This window comes from Myotis davidii, unplaced genomic scaffold, assembly GCF_000327345.1.
Source record: "Myotis davidii unplaced genomic scaffold, ASM32734v1 scaffold1187, whole genome shotgun sequence".
NCBI classification, from domain to species: domain Eukaryota; kingdom Metazoa; phylum Chordata; class Mammalia; order Chiroptera; family Vespertilionidae; genus Myotis; species Myotis davidii.
In genome coordinates, this window is record NW_006299714.1 from 2008510 (window position 1) to 2025472 (window position 16963).

General features: G+C 40.2%; 1 protein-coding gene and 1 long non-coding RNA gene across 2 annotated transcripts in view; both read right to left on the reverse strand.

Annotated features, from left to right (window-relative positions):
* Positions 1 to 6410, reverse strand: part of LOC107184985 — an 18613-nt gene extending 12203 nt beyond the window's left edge. The window contains exons 1-2 of the long non-coding RNA XR_001515900.1: positions 6289 to 6410; positions 2558 to 2865 (exon numbers count right to left, since the gene is read on the reverse strand). This is a non-coding gene — a long non-coding RNA (uncharacterized LOC107184985). The remainder of the gene's footprint in view (positions 1 to 2557; positions 2866 to 6288) is intronic.
* A 1083-nt stretch (positions 6411 to 7493) lies between these two features.
* SLC16A9 (solute carrier family 16 member 9) overlaps positions 7494 to 16963 on the reverse strand; it is a 31299-nt gene continuing 21829 nt past the window's right edge. Inside the window, exons 3-5 of the mRNA XM_006775813.2 lie at positions 15687 to 15782; positions 10187 to 11104; positions 7494 to 9543 (exon numbers count right to left, since the gene is read on the reverse strand). Of these exons, the coding sequence (XP_006775876.1) occupies positions 9365 to 9543; positions 10187 to 11104; positions 15687 to 15782 (1193 nt within the window). The 3' untranslated portion in view covers positions 7494 to 9364. The remainder of the gene's footprint in view (positions 9544 to 10186; positions 11105 to 15686; positions 15783 to 16963) is intronic.

The following is a 16963-nucleotide window of genomic DNA, read 5'->3' on the forward strand; positions in this document are numbered from 1 at the left end:
GAGAGCTAAACAGAAAGAAGGGAATCAGACCTGTGGCCCAACACGTGTGCAGCCACAGCGAGGCTTTCCCTGAAGTGCAAGAAAAGGACTCAGTTCCAGGGCTTTCTCTCAACGCTCTAATAACAACTGCTGCGGAGGTGACAGCGTGTGGAGGGAATGGCTCCCCCATCTGACTGCATAGAGCTTATTTCCCAGACACCAGCTGCTTCCACTAGGAGAAGAGGAGGAGGGTTTTCCCCTTAGGGGCATGGGCCATAAGAGTCGGGCAAAGAAGTGTTGATTTGTAGCCCAGCCAGTGTGGCTCAGTAGTTGAGTGTTAACCTATGAACCAACAGGAAACGGTTCAATTCCCAGTCAGAGGACATGCCTGGGTTGCAGGCTCAATTCCTAGTAGAGGGTATGCAGGAGGCAGCTGATCAGTGGTTCTTTCTCATCATTGATGTTTTTGTCTCTCTCTCCCTTTCTATCTGAAATCAATAAAATATATATTTTTCAAAATCTTGGTTTGATGTCTACTGTGTTCAGACACCGTTCTACATGTAGCTTAGTGTATAAAGCAGATATTGTCCCTACCAATTCTCAGCGAGGACCTGTCAGGAAAGCCATACATACACCCAGACTTCTTTTCCTTTACCTCTCACTGATAATGCATTAAGAAGCCTACTGAGCCAACCTTCTAGATCTCTCTATCATCCTCTCCTCCACCACCATCCAACTATCTGTCATCTTCATCTGGACTTCAAATGGCCTTTTACAGCCTCCCTGCCTCCAATCTTGCCCCTCCCTCCTACCATCTCCTTGATGTACATGTACCGTCTCCTGTCAGAGGGAAATTTCTGAAATGCAAATTTGACCACATCACTCCTCTGCTCAGAATTCTTTCGTGGAGTATATAATGAAAAACTTGGAGTTTCTTATAACAAAAAAATGCCTTTCTACCTCTCAATCCAGCAATTCTGCTTCTAGGTATTTCTCCCAAGAGAAGTAAAAACATATAGTCACAAAGAGACTTGTACAGTAATATCCACAGCAGCTTCATTTGTAATAACAACAACAAGGAAAAAAACACACAAAACACCTAAATATCTATTAACAGGAGAAAAATTATCAAATTATGGTGCATTCATATTTTAAAGTACTGCTCAGCATTTTTTAATGGACTATTAAAAACACAACACTATAGATTAGACTTATCAGGTTTATTAAATAACAATACAATTCCAAGTATTTCATGGGCATACTTTTACTAAAAATTATTTGTTGTTTTTCTAAAATTCTAATTTAGCATCCTATATTTTATCTGACAAACTTAACATGGCTTAACCTCAAAAACTGGTTTGGCTCAGTGGATAGAGTGTCAGCCTGTGGACTCAAGGGTCCCAGGTTCGATTCTGGTCAAGGGCATGTACCTTGGTTGTGGGCACATCCCCAGTAGGGAATGTACAGGAGGCAGCCGATCGATGTTTCTCTCTCATCGATGTTTCTAACTCTTTATCCTTTTCCCTTCCTCTCTGTAAAAAATCAATAAAATATATTTTTTAAAAATTATGTTAATCAAATGAAGTCAGACACAAAAGACTAGATCCTAAATGTTTCCATTTATATGAAGTTCATGAGAAGATAAAATTAAGTTTTGGTGATATAAATAAACAGTGATTTACCCCAGAGAGTGTGGATTGAGTGCAGGGAAGCCTAAGAAAAATTTCTGGGGTAATAGAAATGTTGGTGGGATGGTAATTACAGAAGTATATATATTTACCAAAACTCATCAACGGCACACTTAATTTTATCTCAATTAAAAAAACCAAAACTTATCTTCCATGGATTCTCAATACGAAAACTAGTGAGTATAGCATACAAAATCCTTCCTTTTCTTGCCATTACTCATCCAGTATCTTCCCTTTATCCTGAATGAGTCCTACTGGCCAACTGAGGTGGAACTCTCAGTATTTCAGCCTCAGCGTTGGCTCTCTCCTGTACGCTGAAGACTGGCTGAGATTGAGACCAACTTTCTGCTCTAGTCCACTATAGCTTGCAATCCACCTTCATTCATTTATAGCACTGTCCTCATTGCATCATTGTCACCCTCTGTACCACACTAGACTGTAAATTCCTGGAGAGCAGGGGTCTTTCATGGAGCATCATGCAAGGCACCTAGTAACTATCCATAAATGAAGGAACCAGTCACTCATTCCAACCTCTCTCCTTAATTCTCTACCTAGAAGCTTAATACTTTCATTTAAAATTTTTTTCAAATACAATATTAAACACATTCACACATGTATAAAAGATATTCAAATGGCCAGAAGAAAATAAATGAAGGGCAAGTATCCTTCATTCCCCAGTTGCACAGTGGCCCTAACCAGAAGCAACCACATATTTAATTCTGGATCATTCCAGAAATGTTCTATGGATAAGCAAGCATATTTTATGGGTGTTATAGTATATGTGTACTAGTATTTATATGTCCCTCCTGCTTATTTAAGTGAATTGCCACTCACATACCCTATTCATTTTATGTCCGATTCTTTGCCCCCAAGAGGTGGTCCCTGCTTACCTCATTATCCAGATTCCCCTGCTGGCTGGTTTCCAATTAGTTTGTCCATTGAGAGACAATGGAAGGGTGTTCGAGAGTCGGACGTAATAGAAGTTTGGGTATCTCCTCTTTCTCTGCTTTGGCCCCATATTTCTGGTGGTAGCTGCATTTCCCACACCTCTAGTTCCTGCATGCAGCCCCTACTCCAGGCGCCATCTTCTTCAGCCCTTCAGCTCCAGGGATGTACCTTCGACTAGTTTTTCTGGAAACAGACTCAGATGGAGAGGAGCAAGCAGATGGCTTATTGAGGTATGCCTTGGGAGATACACCTGTAAGGAAAGGAGAAAAGCAGAATTGGCCAGGGGAAGCTAATATGAAATACAGTTCAGTGAGGCCTAGCTGATGCTACAGGGTGCTCTGGAGCTGGGATGGCCCTTCAGAGTTGCCCTAAATTGAGACAAGGGGGCTGGGCTCTTTTATCCCTGCATCAGCTAGTCACTGGCCATAGCCACCCCCAGGAATGAGTGTAGCCTGAATGAAGCCGTTGTAGCTGAGCGCAACCCAGGGAACAGTCTGCTATGAGCCAACAACAGTTGATATTTCCAGCCACTGGGAATGGGTGCATCAGCCCTGGAAAGGAGACCTAAGTAAAGAACCACAGTTTCCAATATAGGGTGGTAGAGGCTTCCCATTGGTGCAAGTGTCCAGGTGCCTCTGCCCACACCTCTGCCCAGAGTCCTTTCATTAAAGTCTCAACATTTGAACTATCTGGGGCAAATTCCATTTCCTGATGGGATCTTGACTGCTACACCTACAATACCCACATGCTACACACACACACACACCCTACACTTTCATTTAATATCTCTTAAGTAAGAGGGAGGGGAGAATGGGAGATATCTGTAATACTATCAACAACAAAATATATTAAAAACTATGTCTTGAAACACAGTCCATATCAATACACTCAGTCTATCCTTGTCTTCAATGGCTGTGCAGTAATTCCTTATATCAATATAGTATAGTGCAGTTAGCAAGTCTGCTTCTTAGACATGGAAGTTGTTTCCAGCTCTTCTCTTACAATCATTGCTGCGGTGATCACCGTGTGCACTTTTTAACGTATCTACAAGACTAGTGTAAATTCTTAGTAGTGAAGTGGCTGGATCAAATGCTATGCATATTTTAATTCTGATATTGCTGAATTGTCTATGAATAGTTTATTCCAATGTTTGTCATCCTGAGCATATGAGAGTGACTGTATCAAAACTTCTTCACCAAACCCGTGTTCACGCCCGTAAAGGAAGCCTGTTTGGTTTGAGGGCTCCAAGGGGCATGCAGTCCTCTTATCCTTCTCTTCCACCCCCACATGCCTCTTTGCATACATACTTATAGTTGGACAGCAGAAGATCACTAAGACTATGTGTGGTTGCACCAGCCATTTTTTCAGCAGTATTTTTGCTTTTCCTTCATTTAGATCTTATGATACTTGGCTGTCAGGGCTCCAATTCAGGCATAGGAAGAATTTCTATCTGGGCTTTCTCCCCTCTGAGTTTGGGATGTCCTTAGCAATTCCATTAAGCATCTAGAGCTAGAAAACTGGAAGTTAACCTGTCATATGTAAATGCACCTTATTGTGTATCAGTAATCAGACTAGTGCCCCACATTCTGAAAACTCTCAGACACTCAGTATGTGTTTGCTGCTTGAGGATTCTTGTGATCTCACCTTGATGCCTTTTTATAGGCATTATAACATCGTAAAGGAGGAATAATCAGCTTTCAGAAAAAATTCAGCTTGATCAATCTCACCACCTCATTTCCAAATTTCCCCTTTAATGTCCTCCCATACAAACATAACATATGGATGTATTTCGTTTGTTTTGACTAGGAACATTATTATGTGAATTGCACTCTCTAAAATTAGTTCTGGAACATTCTTGGAAATGGAAGCTAAGTTATATAATGTCAGGAACACAAAATGAAGAGCCACCTGCTATTTCATCTAATATGTTATTTCATCTCATGCTTTAATCTCTTGGATTTAAAAGGAGCTCCACTTGATTTTAATAGAAGTAGATGTCATCCCATACAACCCGATAGGCTTGTCACCTCCCATCAGACTTTGAGATACAACCTGTGAAAAACAGACTATCTGAAAGGTCCCAAGAGGTGAGAGCAGAGCTCGGGCCAGAGCTGATGACTTCCAGACACGAAGGCAGAGCAGGGCATTCTCAGGTTATTGAAGCACCTCGCTATTGGCAAGGGCTAAATGCTGCCCTTTTCCTTCCTATTATCAGGAAGACATGACTCAGGGGGGCAGATCTTGGTTGCTGCTCACTTGAGCAAAGTGCAATAGGGCTGAGTTAGCACGTAGAATCTGACTGAAGTCCCAAGTGCTCATCCCAGCTCTGTGCCCTACAGCAATTCCTCAGCCACTGGAGTCCTCAGTTCTCTCCTCTGTACAATGGTGAGACCATCATCTGTGTTGCCTATGTCACATGCTTGTTATGAGGATCAAATGAGATCTTAGTTAAGAAAGCTCTTTTATAAAAGCAGTCAGTGCTGTAGAATCAAAGGGGGTTATGACTTCCCGCCTCATCCAGAGCACCTGCCACCCAACAGGCCCAACCAGAATGGCTTGTCTTAGTTTACTTAATGCAGTAGAGGTAACTTTCATAGAAACGAAGGGCAGGGGTCACCCATTAGTCAGACAAACATTTCAAGTTGTTTTTCCTGAACTGTGGGCGAATTTGTAACAATCTGTGCATCCTCCCTCAGGACATCCCAACACGTGCTTATCATGGATGATCAAAGTCAGGAATTTGTTTTTGGTCATGAGGCAATACAACACTAATTGTCCCTGTATTTAAACCTCTTATGGGGACAGAAACAATAATCTGGGGCCAAATAATCCCAGGCTCAGGTCAGTTCAACAGTTAACAATATTTTCATCATATATATGATGAAAGTCTTGTGGGGACCTTTAGAGTTTAGGAGAAAGAAAATTCACTGAAAATTCATTTAAGCCTAAGCAACCAGCCGACCAGTCAGTAGCTATGACATGCAATGACCACCAGGGGAAGACGCTCAATGCAGGAGCTACCGAGCTGTGGTGACTTGGCAGTTACAGCTCTTGGGTGATGCACCCGGAACCAGAGAGTAGGGAGCTCGATTCAAGGGTGCATCACCCGAGAACTTCCCTCTCGCAATCCGGGACTTCTCGGGGGATGTCGGAGAGTAGGTTTCAGCGTGATCCCCGCAGGCCAGGCTGAGGGACCCCACCAGTGCATGAATCTGTGCACCGGGCCTCTAGTATAAGAATAAAATGCCTTTGAAGTTGTCTATATTCATGGTCTCCCTTGTGTACTGACTGCTCCTCCAAACTATTTGTCAAGGTCAACAAATGATCTCCACACTGCTAACGCCAACTGATCATTTTACCTGGTTGTGGTTAAACTCCTTATTTTAAGAGGCAGCTTATTAACTGGCATCCTTCAGACAATTGACTGTAAAGCAAAATGCCCCAAAATTCTGTTCATGAAAGAGAAACTGTTTAGCACTGCTAATGTATACTGTGTATTTTACCTGTTCAATATAATAGTCTTTCTAAGAAAAAATGAGATATTCTTTCCGTAAAATTAGAGCTCTCCTTTTCCTGGAATGTCCTGAGTTAAGATAATCCTACAGTGATTGCTAGAAGTTGAGGCTCTCTGAGGCTATGGGACTTCCCAGCCAGCATTACAGGATGGATATACCATTCAGTTATGACCTCCCAGGGCTGGAACTCCTGGTTCTTCGAAATTGTTTCTCATGGGGCCTTCAAAAGTTGGTGGCTGAACCTTATCTTCTGATGACATGGTCACTCTAGAGAAAATTAGATCACCGGCTGGCTCCTAGGTGGAGAGAGAGGGAGAGAAAACGAGAGAGAGAAAGAGGAGTGAGGAAGTATTAAACTCAGGGAAGAGGTTGCCTAGCAAACTCTCTTAGTTCAAACTTTCCCCAGCTCAGCCACAGGCACTTTGAATATCAAGAAATACCTTTTAACTCACAAAAGGAAGATTGTATTCTAATCAATATAATTTCATTATTGTGTTTTTAAAAAGCTAATTCTTATGAAATAGGTAAGTTATAAATAATTATTTCTATAAATATCACATCTCTATACACTAAAAGCTTGGCTTTAGTAGCAACCCTCCCAGCTAAGCCCCATATCCCAGACATGTTAGAAATCAAACCTTTCTCATTTTGTTTTTGGAAATGACATAGATGTTGTTCATAGCATGAAAATTACATTTTGAACCATATAACAAGGATCATAATCCCCATCTCATGGGGCTATTAGTAGGGATAAATAAGATAATGTGCTTGGATTTAAAAATTCCATTAATGACTGATGAGATCATCATTAAGAATTTAAAAAAAAATTTGAGAGTACACTTATTAAAGCTGGGGACAGTGAAACAAGGAAGGGCTTCTATCTAGGACAGAAGCAACAGAAGAGAGCCTTGTGGGGGCTGCTGTCAGCTCACTGGAAAGTCAGAGAAAAGAGGGCTTTGGAGATAGATTAGGGGGTTAGCCCAAGACAAGTTGCCGCTGCCCATTGCTCCCTTGGTTGCAAGTCTTGTGGGGACCTTTAGCGTTTAGGAGAAAGAAAATTCATTGGAAAAGGAGATTTGAATAGTCATGCCCCAACAAGGGCCTGCCAATAATCTTGAAAAGGATTCTGTCCCTTTTTCCTCAAAAGGAGTCTGTAGGACTGACATATTAGCTTTTAAGAAGACAATGGTCAAAATAACTTAGCAAACTGACTTTTGCAGATACTCATATCCAACCATCAAATTCTGGAAACCGAAGTAGTTAGCAGGTAATTTCTGTGCTTACATTCAAGGGAGGTGTCACTGTACATAATTTTGAAGTGGGGGGGGGCTGACTAAGAAGAGAAAAAGCAACCAAACTGATATAAAACAAACAAAAAATATTTTATTGTTCATTAAAATTCATTCCCTAGACAATGGATAATGCACGCATTGGATGACATTAGTAGACATAGAAAAGAGGCATTTGAACAATTATCAACATTGACGAATGTGGGGACGCCATAAACATTAAGCTTTATCAGGTTATTGGACTTCCTGAATACAACATTGGCAAAAAGGAACTTACAACACAAAAACATTTAGTTTAATTTTTTTTAAAATGTCACTCATTTTATCTACCAACCTCGACAGTAACTAAAAAATGAGGTACAGAAATTCCAGAAATCTGAGTATGGAGCAGAAGTCCAAGGCACTTTGGAGCCCCATTATTTCCTTATTGAGTAGGATTAACTCAGTTATGAAACTCCTCATACCCCAGGTTTACTGCATAGAAAAGCACTATTTACCCACCTCAATGAGGTGTTGTGGGGATTCATGCTTATCAAGTGCTTCAGGTGCCTTAGAAGAAAGGCAACATAGACGTATGAAATAAGCTTACATATGTATTTCAAAAGAAATGAAAAAAACAAAAACAATTTTGGCACAATGGGAAGAGTGCCTCCTATTTAAAGAATCGCACTTCGCTGTTTATAAAAACTCATCACCTCAATGGTTTCTTGTTTGTTTGTTTGTTTGTTTGTTTTAGTTGAGAGAATAAATGTTTCTGTGTTGTCAGTTTTACAACAGTCATTCTCAACCCCGGCTGCGTTATCAGAATCACATTAAAAATATAGGTCCGTGGCCCACAGCCTACACCTACAGAATTAAAGTCTCTCAGAGTGGTATTTTTTTTAAAGGACCTATAGAAGAATTGGATGCATACAAAAGTTTTAAAAACATTTATTTAGAAAAATGTCAATGCATTAAACATTTATTTTATTCCAGAACATTTTTCTTAAGAATGAATGAAGTTGAATCAGGGTATCAACTTCTTATTGCCTTTTCCCCTTCCCATGTCCCACATACTTAGAACATTACACACACACACACACACACACACACACACACACTTTTTAGCTCTGCCCTTGAATTAAAATGTGATAGTGGTAAAATCTGATAATAGCAAATAAACCGAGAAGATATGCAAGGACTTGCAATTCGTCCCCACTGTGCCCGAAGCAAATGGATGTTTCCCATTTGCCAGAACGGAATGGTTTAAATATGCATTTCCAATTTGGAAATAGGTAAAATCAGCACTTCCTGGGAAACATCAGCTGCATGGATGCTGACAGACAAAAGTAAGAGAGGTTATAGCGGCCAACCATGAAGAAAGGCTATAGTGACTACTCCTCCGTTTGGAGATCGCCTGCATCTCAGCAAACACCTTATGCTCGATGCGTGCTTCATCAAGGTAAATAGAACAGAATGATTAGAACCGGTGACTGTAATTTAAAATCTCTTTTTAAAAAATCAGTTTGCTCCACTGCAATTCTTAATCCTTAGTAACTACTTTCATTTCTTGACTGCCTCAAAGTCTTCTATTCACTAGCTCATCTAATGTAGAGGAGAGTCCATCGCGGCAAGCAAACATATCTCATCATGCCGCCTGCAGGTCTAAAACAGAAGAGCCCCCTCTGGGTGCCTTGCAATGGAACGAATGGAGTCTGCAGAGAAAGCATTTCTCTACACACAGAATGTCCTCTGAGGCTGGCCAAAATTTTTACAATGTCAAGAACTCGTGAATCATAGCAACACAGAATAGTCCCGCTTCTTGGGAAAAGAGAAATGAGGGGAAAACATACAGGAGATAGAGGGTGCATAGAGAATAGGATATGTTTAAAAAAATCAGTCAGCATCAGCCACCGGGTAATTTTTCTCTGAAAAAAACAGTCTCATACTGCCTTCCAATATTGCTCTAAACATTAGAGGCAACTTTGTACACAAAGGCTGCTGGAGCTGGCTTGGGGAGTTGCTTTTTGCGTGTTTCCCAGGGGGACAAGGATGCCAGCAGCAGAATAAAACCTCCCAGCAGGACGCAGAAGCCACTGAAAAAAAATGCAATGTCATAGGTCTGGGTCCAGTCATAAAACCAACCTGGGGAGAGAGGAAGAAAAAAGTGAGTTTGATATAAATAGTATGAACATGAAACCCATACTCTAACTTCATCAATTTTATACAGTTAGTATTAGAATATATATTCCATCTACTCTCAAAGTAGATGGCCTGCTGGGAATTGGAAAAGGCAAATTTCTCAAAATTTGGACAAGAATAAACAGGCATTTTGGTTTCCTCCCAAATAAAGAATAAACACAAATCCCTGAGCAAGAACATTGGCTTTGCAACTATAGCAAAGTGATTTTTTTTGTGGTTAATCCTCATCTGAAGATATTTTTCCATTGATTTTTAGAGCGAGTGGAAAGGAGAGATATCGGTCTGAGAGAAACACATCAATTGGTTGCCTCCCACAAGCACTGTACCAGGGACTGAGCCTGCAATGGAGGTACATGCCCTTGATGGGAATCGAACCCGGGACCCTCAATTCCACAGGCTGATGCTCTATCCACTGAGCCAAACCAGCTAGGGCAGCAGAGTGATTTTGAATAAATCATTATCATGACACTTCCCATGCAGATTTATTTTGGGCAAATCTGTGCTATTATTACAATCCGAAATTCTACATCCTGGGAAGTCACAAAGGAGAACAGTAAAATGGGTGACTTTAAGGTAAATATCTTACCAACAATTGGTGGTCCAAGGCTATTTCCAAGTCCAGCAAAGAACATTAATATCCCATAGGCGTGGGCTAATTTTTCAATCCCCACGGTCTTTGTGGTCACATACGGGAAGATGGACCAATTACCAGTAAGAAACCCTAGGATCCCAGAAAGTATGGCCAACATGACATAACTTTTGGCAAATGGAATTGCACACAAGGCCAGGCCCATGAGTATTAAGGTAGCTATGTAAAGATATAAGGTATTAATCCACTTGAAGTCAGCCAGTATCCCTAACAGGAGTTTGCCAACTGCTGTCATAATGCCAATAATGGAAATAAGAGGCACGATAAACTCTTCTTCTTTCACATTTGAACTTCTTGCTACGTCTTCCATAAGCAATGAAGGCGGAAAGCCTCCGACGTCGAAAAGAAAGATAGCGATGAAGAGTGCCGAGAACACTTTGTTTTTGAAAAGAGCCACAGTTTCTCCACAGTAGTTTTTATATAACTGCCACTTCCGCTTGGCAAGCTGTTTGCAAAAATATGTCTGTTCTGCCACCTTCTTTCTGTAGGTTTCCGTCTCCTTTGCGTGTGCCGTGGCTGCTGGGTTCTGGCGAAGGAGGCTGTCCTGCTTGCAGTCACCATTGGCCAGCGTGCTCCTGCAGGTCTCCTCGCCTCCGTAGCTCTTTTCAAGGATGTTTATGCTTTCTTCTAGGTTCTTTTCTTTTTCGTTGTAAATGGAGTATCTGTCTGGTACATTTTCCAGAGCTGTTTTCTCAGGCAAAGGGCAGTCGGAGGACCGGAGGGGTCTCATCAGACTGCCGCAGGGTAATATATTTAAAGCTAAAGCCCCCACAATCAGCAGGCACCCGTCCAGTCCATAGAGCTCAATCAGCAGCTTCTGCAGAGCGGCATATATAAAAAGTCCAACACTTGAACCTGCAAAGGAAACGGAACTGTTCAATCTTAATCTCTCATCACGTGGGGCTCTCCGGACAGGTATTACCGGTACCGCAGTGCCATTTCTTTTTTTCCACTGGCATTCGGGCGTGCCATCATATGAAAAATCAGAGCAACAATATGAAAGGTGATGATAGCAACAATAACAGTAATACTGATAGAGTATTTATTTTAAGGAATAGCATTTGTAGTTCAGACAGCGTTCAGCACTTCACATTGCATGATCTTGTTTAATCCTGATAGTGATCATATTGTGTAGGTCCTATTATTATTCCCAACCTGTACCTGAGGTGACTGAAGGCTAGAAAGGTTGAGAAATTTGCCGCAGGCCACTGAGCTGTAAATGGCATAAGTAGGAGGCACACTCCATCATTCTGACTCCTGGAGCCCATATTCGTAACAAATACCTTAAGCAACGATTTTTTTGTACTTATTATGTGCCAGGCTCTGTGCTATATATTTATTCCCTTTTAACAAGTAAATATGCATATTTTATTTTTTGAGCTGAAGAATGTATTTTAATTTTTATGGGATATTTGTCATGGTGTGATAGTTCAAATCCATTGCTAAATCACCAGAGTGTAATGATTCACATTACTAAACTATGAAAAGAGTAAAGTGGAATTTGATAAGGTATTGAAATCACAAAGTATGCCTTGTAAATTTTCCTGGATTTTCTGGGTGTGTTTTTTTAAAGCATAGATCACACTAAACATACTGGAACCGCATGTTACATCAGCCGAATTAATTAGCAGTGTTCTGATTTCAACTTTTAAAAAAATTGAATATTTTAAAATTTAAATATCATTGAAAAATGTCACCTAAAAAAGCAGGAGAGTAATAAATAGAACTGTTTAAAAATAGGTAAATAGGTGGATCATACTTTTAAAATGATCTATACCAAATTACTTCGTAACCCCAACAGGATGCCATGCTTGCAGCAAAAATCCATCTTATCAAAAATTCTTACAAATAACCAAATGACTCCCAGACTTATAAAGAAGCATTTTCTCTGGACCATAGTTGTCCCTCTCTAACATTTTAGAAGTTAACTTTTTAATGCCCTCCCTAAAAATTCTCTGTTAGTAGCTCATATTGATGTAATGGCAGCTACAATAATATCATTTTGTGGTTAGTAAGATAGTATCTTCTTTGCTGACTATTGAAAGATAATAAGTAGACAAATTTAATCCTTCCCTTATCTTTTTAAAAGTGACACATACTCCCAAAGTTAAAAGCACTTCAGAAAACAAACCAAAAGAATAGAAAATAGCACTATTTCATGTACTTCTGTACTGCAGTAACCTCCATTCACTGTTAATTCACATGTTTGCCTAATACCATATCTCTGTATAGATCCTAACAGAGTGCCCTAACATTAGATACCTACAAATACTCTTGGAGTTCTGCAAGTTCTGTGATTTGACCTTAAATTGAAAAAATAAGCAACTTCTCCATTGCTCATCAACTAAGTTTAGCCCTCAACATCATGAAATATAAGAAAGACATTTAAATTAATTCAACCAAAATATATAGAATACATATGAGGTGCTAAGTATATGATAGGACAGCACAATCAAATTACACACTAGACAGTAGTTTCCTCAGCCTACATCTCACAAGAATGCAGCCAAAGCTTAGAAAGATGCAGGAATCCTTTCAGGGCAATAAAGAGTAATTCAGAGCTTTCTTGTGGAACTGTGTAAACTAAAACTATAATTTTTAATTTTCAAAAAGAAAACCCTAATTTAAAAATCCTCAGTGTAAATGGTGAAGTGAAATAAAGGATGAATTATGCTTCCATGCATGTCTAAGTTATATATTATCACAAAGAGGGAAAATAGTAATTGATGTTCAGTTACTGAAACAGTAAGAGAGACTCATGCTTTGATTAACTATTAACAACAGGGACCAATAATCTTTTTCTATAAAGGTCCAGAGAACACATGTTTAAGCCACAGAGGGCCATACAGTCTCTGTCGTAAATGCTCCACTCTGCCCCTGAACAAGAAAGGGGCCAGAGAAGGTTTGTAAAGGAATGAGCATGGTTGTGTTCCAATACAACTTTATTTATGAGCACTGAAATTTGAATTTCACATCATTTTCCCCTGCCATAAAAATATCTTCTTACGATTTTTAAAAACTACACTAAAAAGCAAAAATCATTATTAGCTTGTGAGCTGTCCAAATACAGGCAGTACATCAGACTTGGACCATGAGCATTAGTTTACCAACCCCTGTTCACCACGGAGCAAGACCGAGTTCCCAAAACCTTCATTTAATGCCTAGGCTCCTTTCAACTAGGTCCCATATTGCAAGTATTTTCACTATTAACTTCTGTTCAATTTAAAAATATTCTACTGTGAGTTATATGTTGCTTGTTATCTCTTTCACTGAAGGTGAATGCTATAGACTGTGTTCCCCAAAATTCATATGCTGAAACCTAGCCTCCCAGGTGATGATATTAGGAGGTGGGACCTATGGGAGGTGATTAAGTCATGATGGCGAGGCCCTCATGAATGGGGTTAGTGCCCTTATAAAAGAGACCCCAAGAGCTCCCTCTCCCCTTCGGCCATCTGAGGACATAATGAAATGGTGACCTCTGTGAACCAGAAGATGGACCCTCACCAGACACTGAATTTTCTGGTGCCTTGTTCTTGGATTTCCCAGCCTCTAGAAGTATAAAAAATACATTTCTATTGTTTATAAGCCGGCCACTCTATGGTACTTTCTTATAGCAATCTGAACAGACTAAGACAGTAGATTCATGCTTCTCCCTAATTTTGCCTCACCTAGCTCCCTATGAGCTGACACTGTAAACTCCTTAATTCTGCCAAGTCTTGACTGTCCATAGTAGCTCCATTTTGGGCTCAAGTCCTTATGCCCTCCTCCCTAGACTGAGTGAAAAGCAGGGGAAGCTCTCTCAATAAACAATCTTCAACATCTTCAGCACAAATAAATTTGGAGATTGAGGGAAATCTAGGTCATAATTATAATGGCTAATACTTTTAGAGCCCTTGCCATGTGTCTTACACAATAACTCTTTTAATATTCCCAATAACCTGATGGGACTCTTTTATTCCCACTTTACAGTTCAGAAAACTGAGGCTTAATAGTTAACAGAACCATTAGCTAACTTGTCCATCAACAGAGAGCTAGCAGATCTGACACAGGCAGGATTCAACACCAGGTCTGACTCCAGGGTCTGTGCCTGTCGCATCATTATAGTGCCTCTACAAAAAATATATAGGATAGGTAAGACCTCTTGTCCTTTAAGCCGCCATGCCTATTATCACACTCCCCACACTTTTGGGAGATCCTGTCGGGTTCTTGAAACTGCGTTTCAACCGTTCTGGATTCTCCATCTTGTTTTTTCTATTTCTGTTCCCATTTCTATCTTAGCCATGTCCTCTGATTCTGGCCATGTCTCCCCCTACACTATGATTCCCATTTCTCACCTGCCAATGCTTCTTTAAACCACCTTGAGTAAATATCCAGCTAGATATAATTCCATCTGGAATCACTTTGCTGCCCCTGGGTTGGCCTGAGGAACAAAACATTAATTTGGATCCTGTGGTCAGATCTACTACTAAAGTTCTTCAGCGTATCTGAAAGCCTGGCTTCCCAGGAACACCCACTCACTAACAAGGGGCGTTCGTAAACGTACAGCTTTTAGTAAACTTGGCAGCTTTAGCTCCTAACCAAACTCATAAGACATTGGCTACAGAAACTTTGATAAATTCCCCAAACAGCCTAGGAAAAAAATCCAACTGAAAAATAAAGCACCACTTTAAAATATCAGAGTCCAGAAACTCTTATGTTTATATTCCCCACCCCCGCAGTGATCATCTCTTGATTATTAAAGGAACAGCAAGAGTAAACAGCCTGTCTCTGGCTGTGCACATAGGTCAGTGAGCTGTATTCATAAATCAGTCTTTTCCACTTTTTTTGTGTGGGAATTGTAAGTTTCACAATAAATGGAGGTCGAGAGCTATCAGCATCCGTCTTTCTGACGGTGTCGCCATTTCCCTTCCTTTTCTCCCGTCTTTCCCGGGGATAAGGTGCTTTATATACATGCTGTCCACTTCCTTCAGCAGGGTTCTCACCGGCACGTGACTCTCAATTTACTGGGCCCATAAGCTTTCTTTCCGATATGCTATTTGTGGACGAAGAAAAAGGGTTCTACGGAAAGTAAGCTCACAGGGTGATCTCATCCATCATAAATTTCTAACTGGGCTGGGTTGTCATTCCCTAGGCCGATAACTGTTTAGTAAAAGATTTATTTTTGCCTGAAGCAAGCCCTGTCCAGTGTTGCTGCGCCTCTAGGTTAACACACCTTTGAAATAAACGGTTTTTCATATGTCTATCTTAGGCTTTTCTGAACACTATGCCACATTTACAGTGGAAAATAAAATTTCCTTATAGGAATAGAGAGAAGAAAAAAAAAGGTGCTACCTGAGTGGTAGCTGGGAGTAGTTAGTTATACATATCTGTTTGCCAACTTTTAACTTTGATTAGAAGGCTGAATAGGGGCAATGCTGTACTTATTTTGAAAATGTACCTGTTGAAATCAGTCCAAGTGCGAGGCCTCGGCGGCTGTCAAAATACTGGCACGTAATGGTCACTGTTGCAGTGTACAATAAGCCACATCCGAGACCTAAACAGAAGAAGACATTGCATAGATTAATTACATATATTACTTCAATGCAAAAAAATGGGGGCGGGGGGATAATTCCAATAGGGCATTCTGTCACCAAGTGGCTGAAACTCTTCCAAATATGAATTCCTAGATGCATTCAATGCTAGTCGTGCAGCTCCAATGGACACATTTATGTAGGCTGTTTCCACTCTGCACACCCAGAGGTCAGGGACAAGTTGAAAAAAATATTCCAATTTATACAGCATAAATGAATAATGCAAGTTTAAATTAAGATATTGTAGGGAGAGAAAATGGTTAAATCACATACCAAATAGCAAAGTGTAATCAAATGTGCCCATTTAATATCTCTGTCTCGCTTCCCAAGTTCTTGTCCTTCGCTCGCTGTTCTTTCTCCTCTAAGTCCTCTAAACAATTTTATAAAATCCCTTTCATCATCCCAACCTATTTTGCAAGAGCTTATAGCTTGCACACCTCAGTTTGCAAAACAAAGACCCTCGGGCATGTCCCTAGTTGTCATCAGATTAACACATCACAGTAAAATGTATACTTGTAAGTTTTTTTCTTTTAGAGCTGAAAATTATTATAAACAAAAAAGGGATTATGTCATAAATCTGACAAACACAGTAACTGAAAATAACCTCCCAAGGTGAGCTGATCATAAATTTCTTTTTAGGCAGGTCATGGTAAGTAGTTAAGCACCAGGCCTATAACTTTCTTAGTAAAAGGTTTATCTTTGCCTGAAGCTTTGTCCATCCTACTTGTGCATTTAGGTTAACACATCTTTGAAATGCCAGAGCAATTCTCTTTTCCAGACCCCTCAATGGTATAGCCACCCTCAAGGTAGCACACGATCTTGTTGCCTGAACACCATCTACTTACTGTAACTGTTAAAATGTTAACTATCCTCTACCCACCAATGTAAAGGGAGTATATATCCCTCCATTTTTTATCCAACCTGGGAGATTTTTCGAACTTGCTTTCTCCCATCTCCTTTACCTACCACCAATAGATTTTATGTAATCGCCTTAAATTCCCTCCTTTGATTCCAAATACATAAAAAGAACTGCAAAACTGTCATTCTTGGGAGCATTTTCTCAATCTCTTGAGATCTTACTTCTAGGCATGTTCTCCATTTGGCTCAGATAAACTCTTCCATCACTTTGGACATTCTCATAACA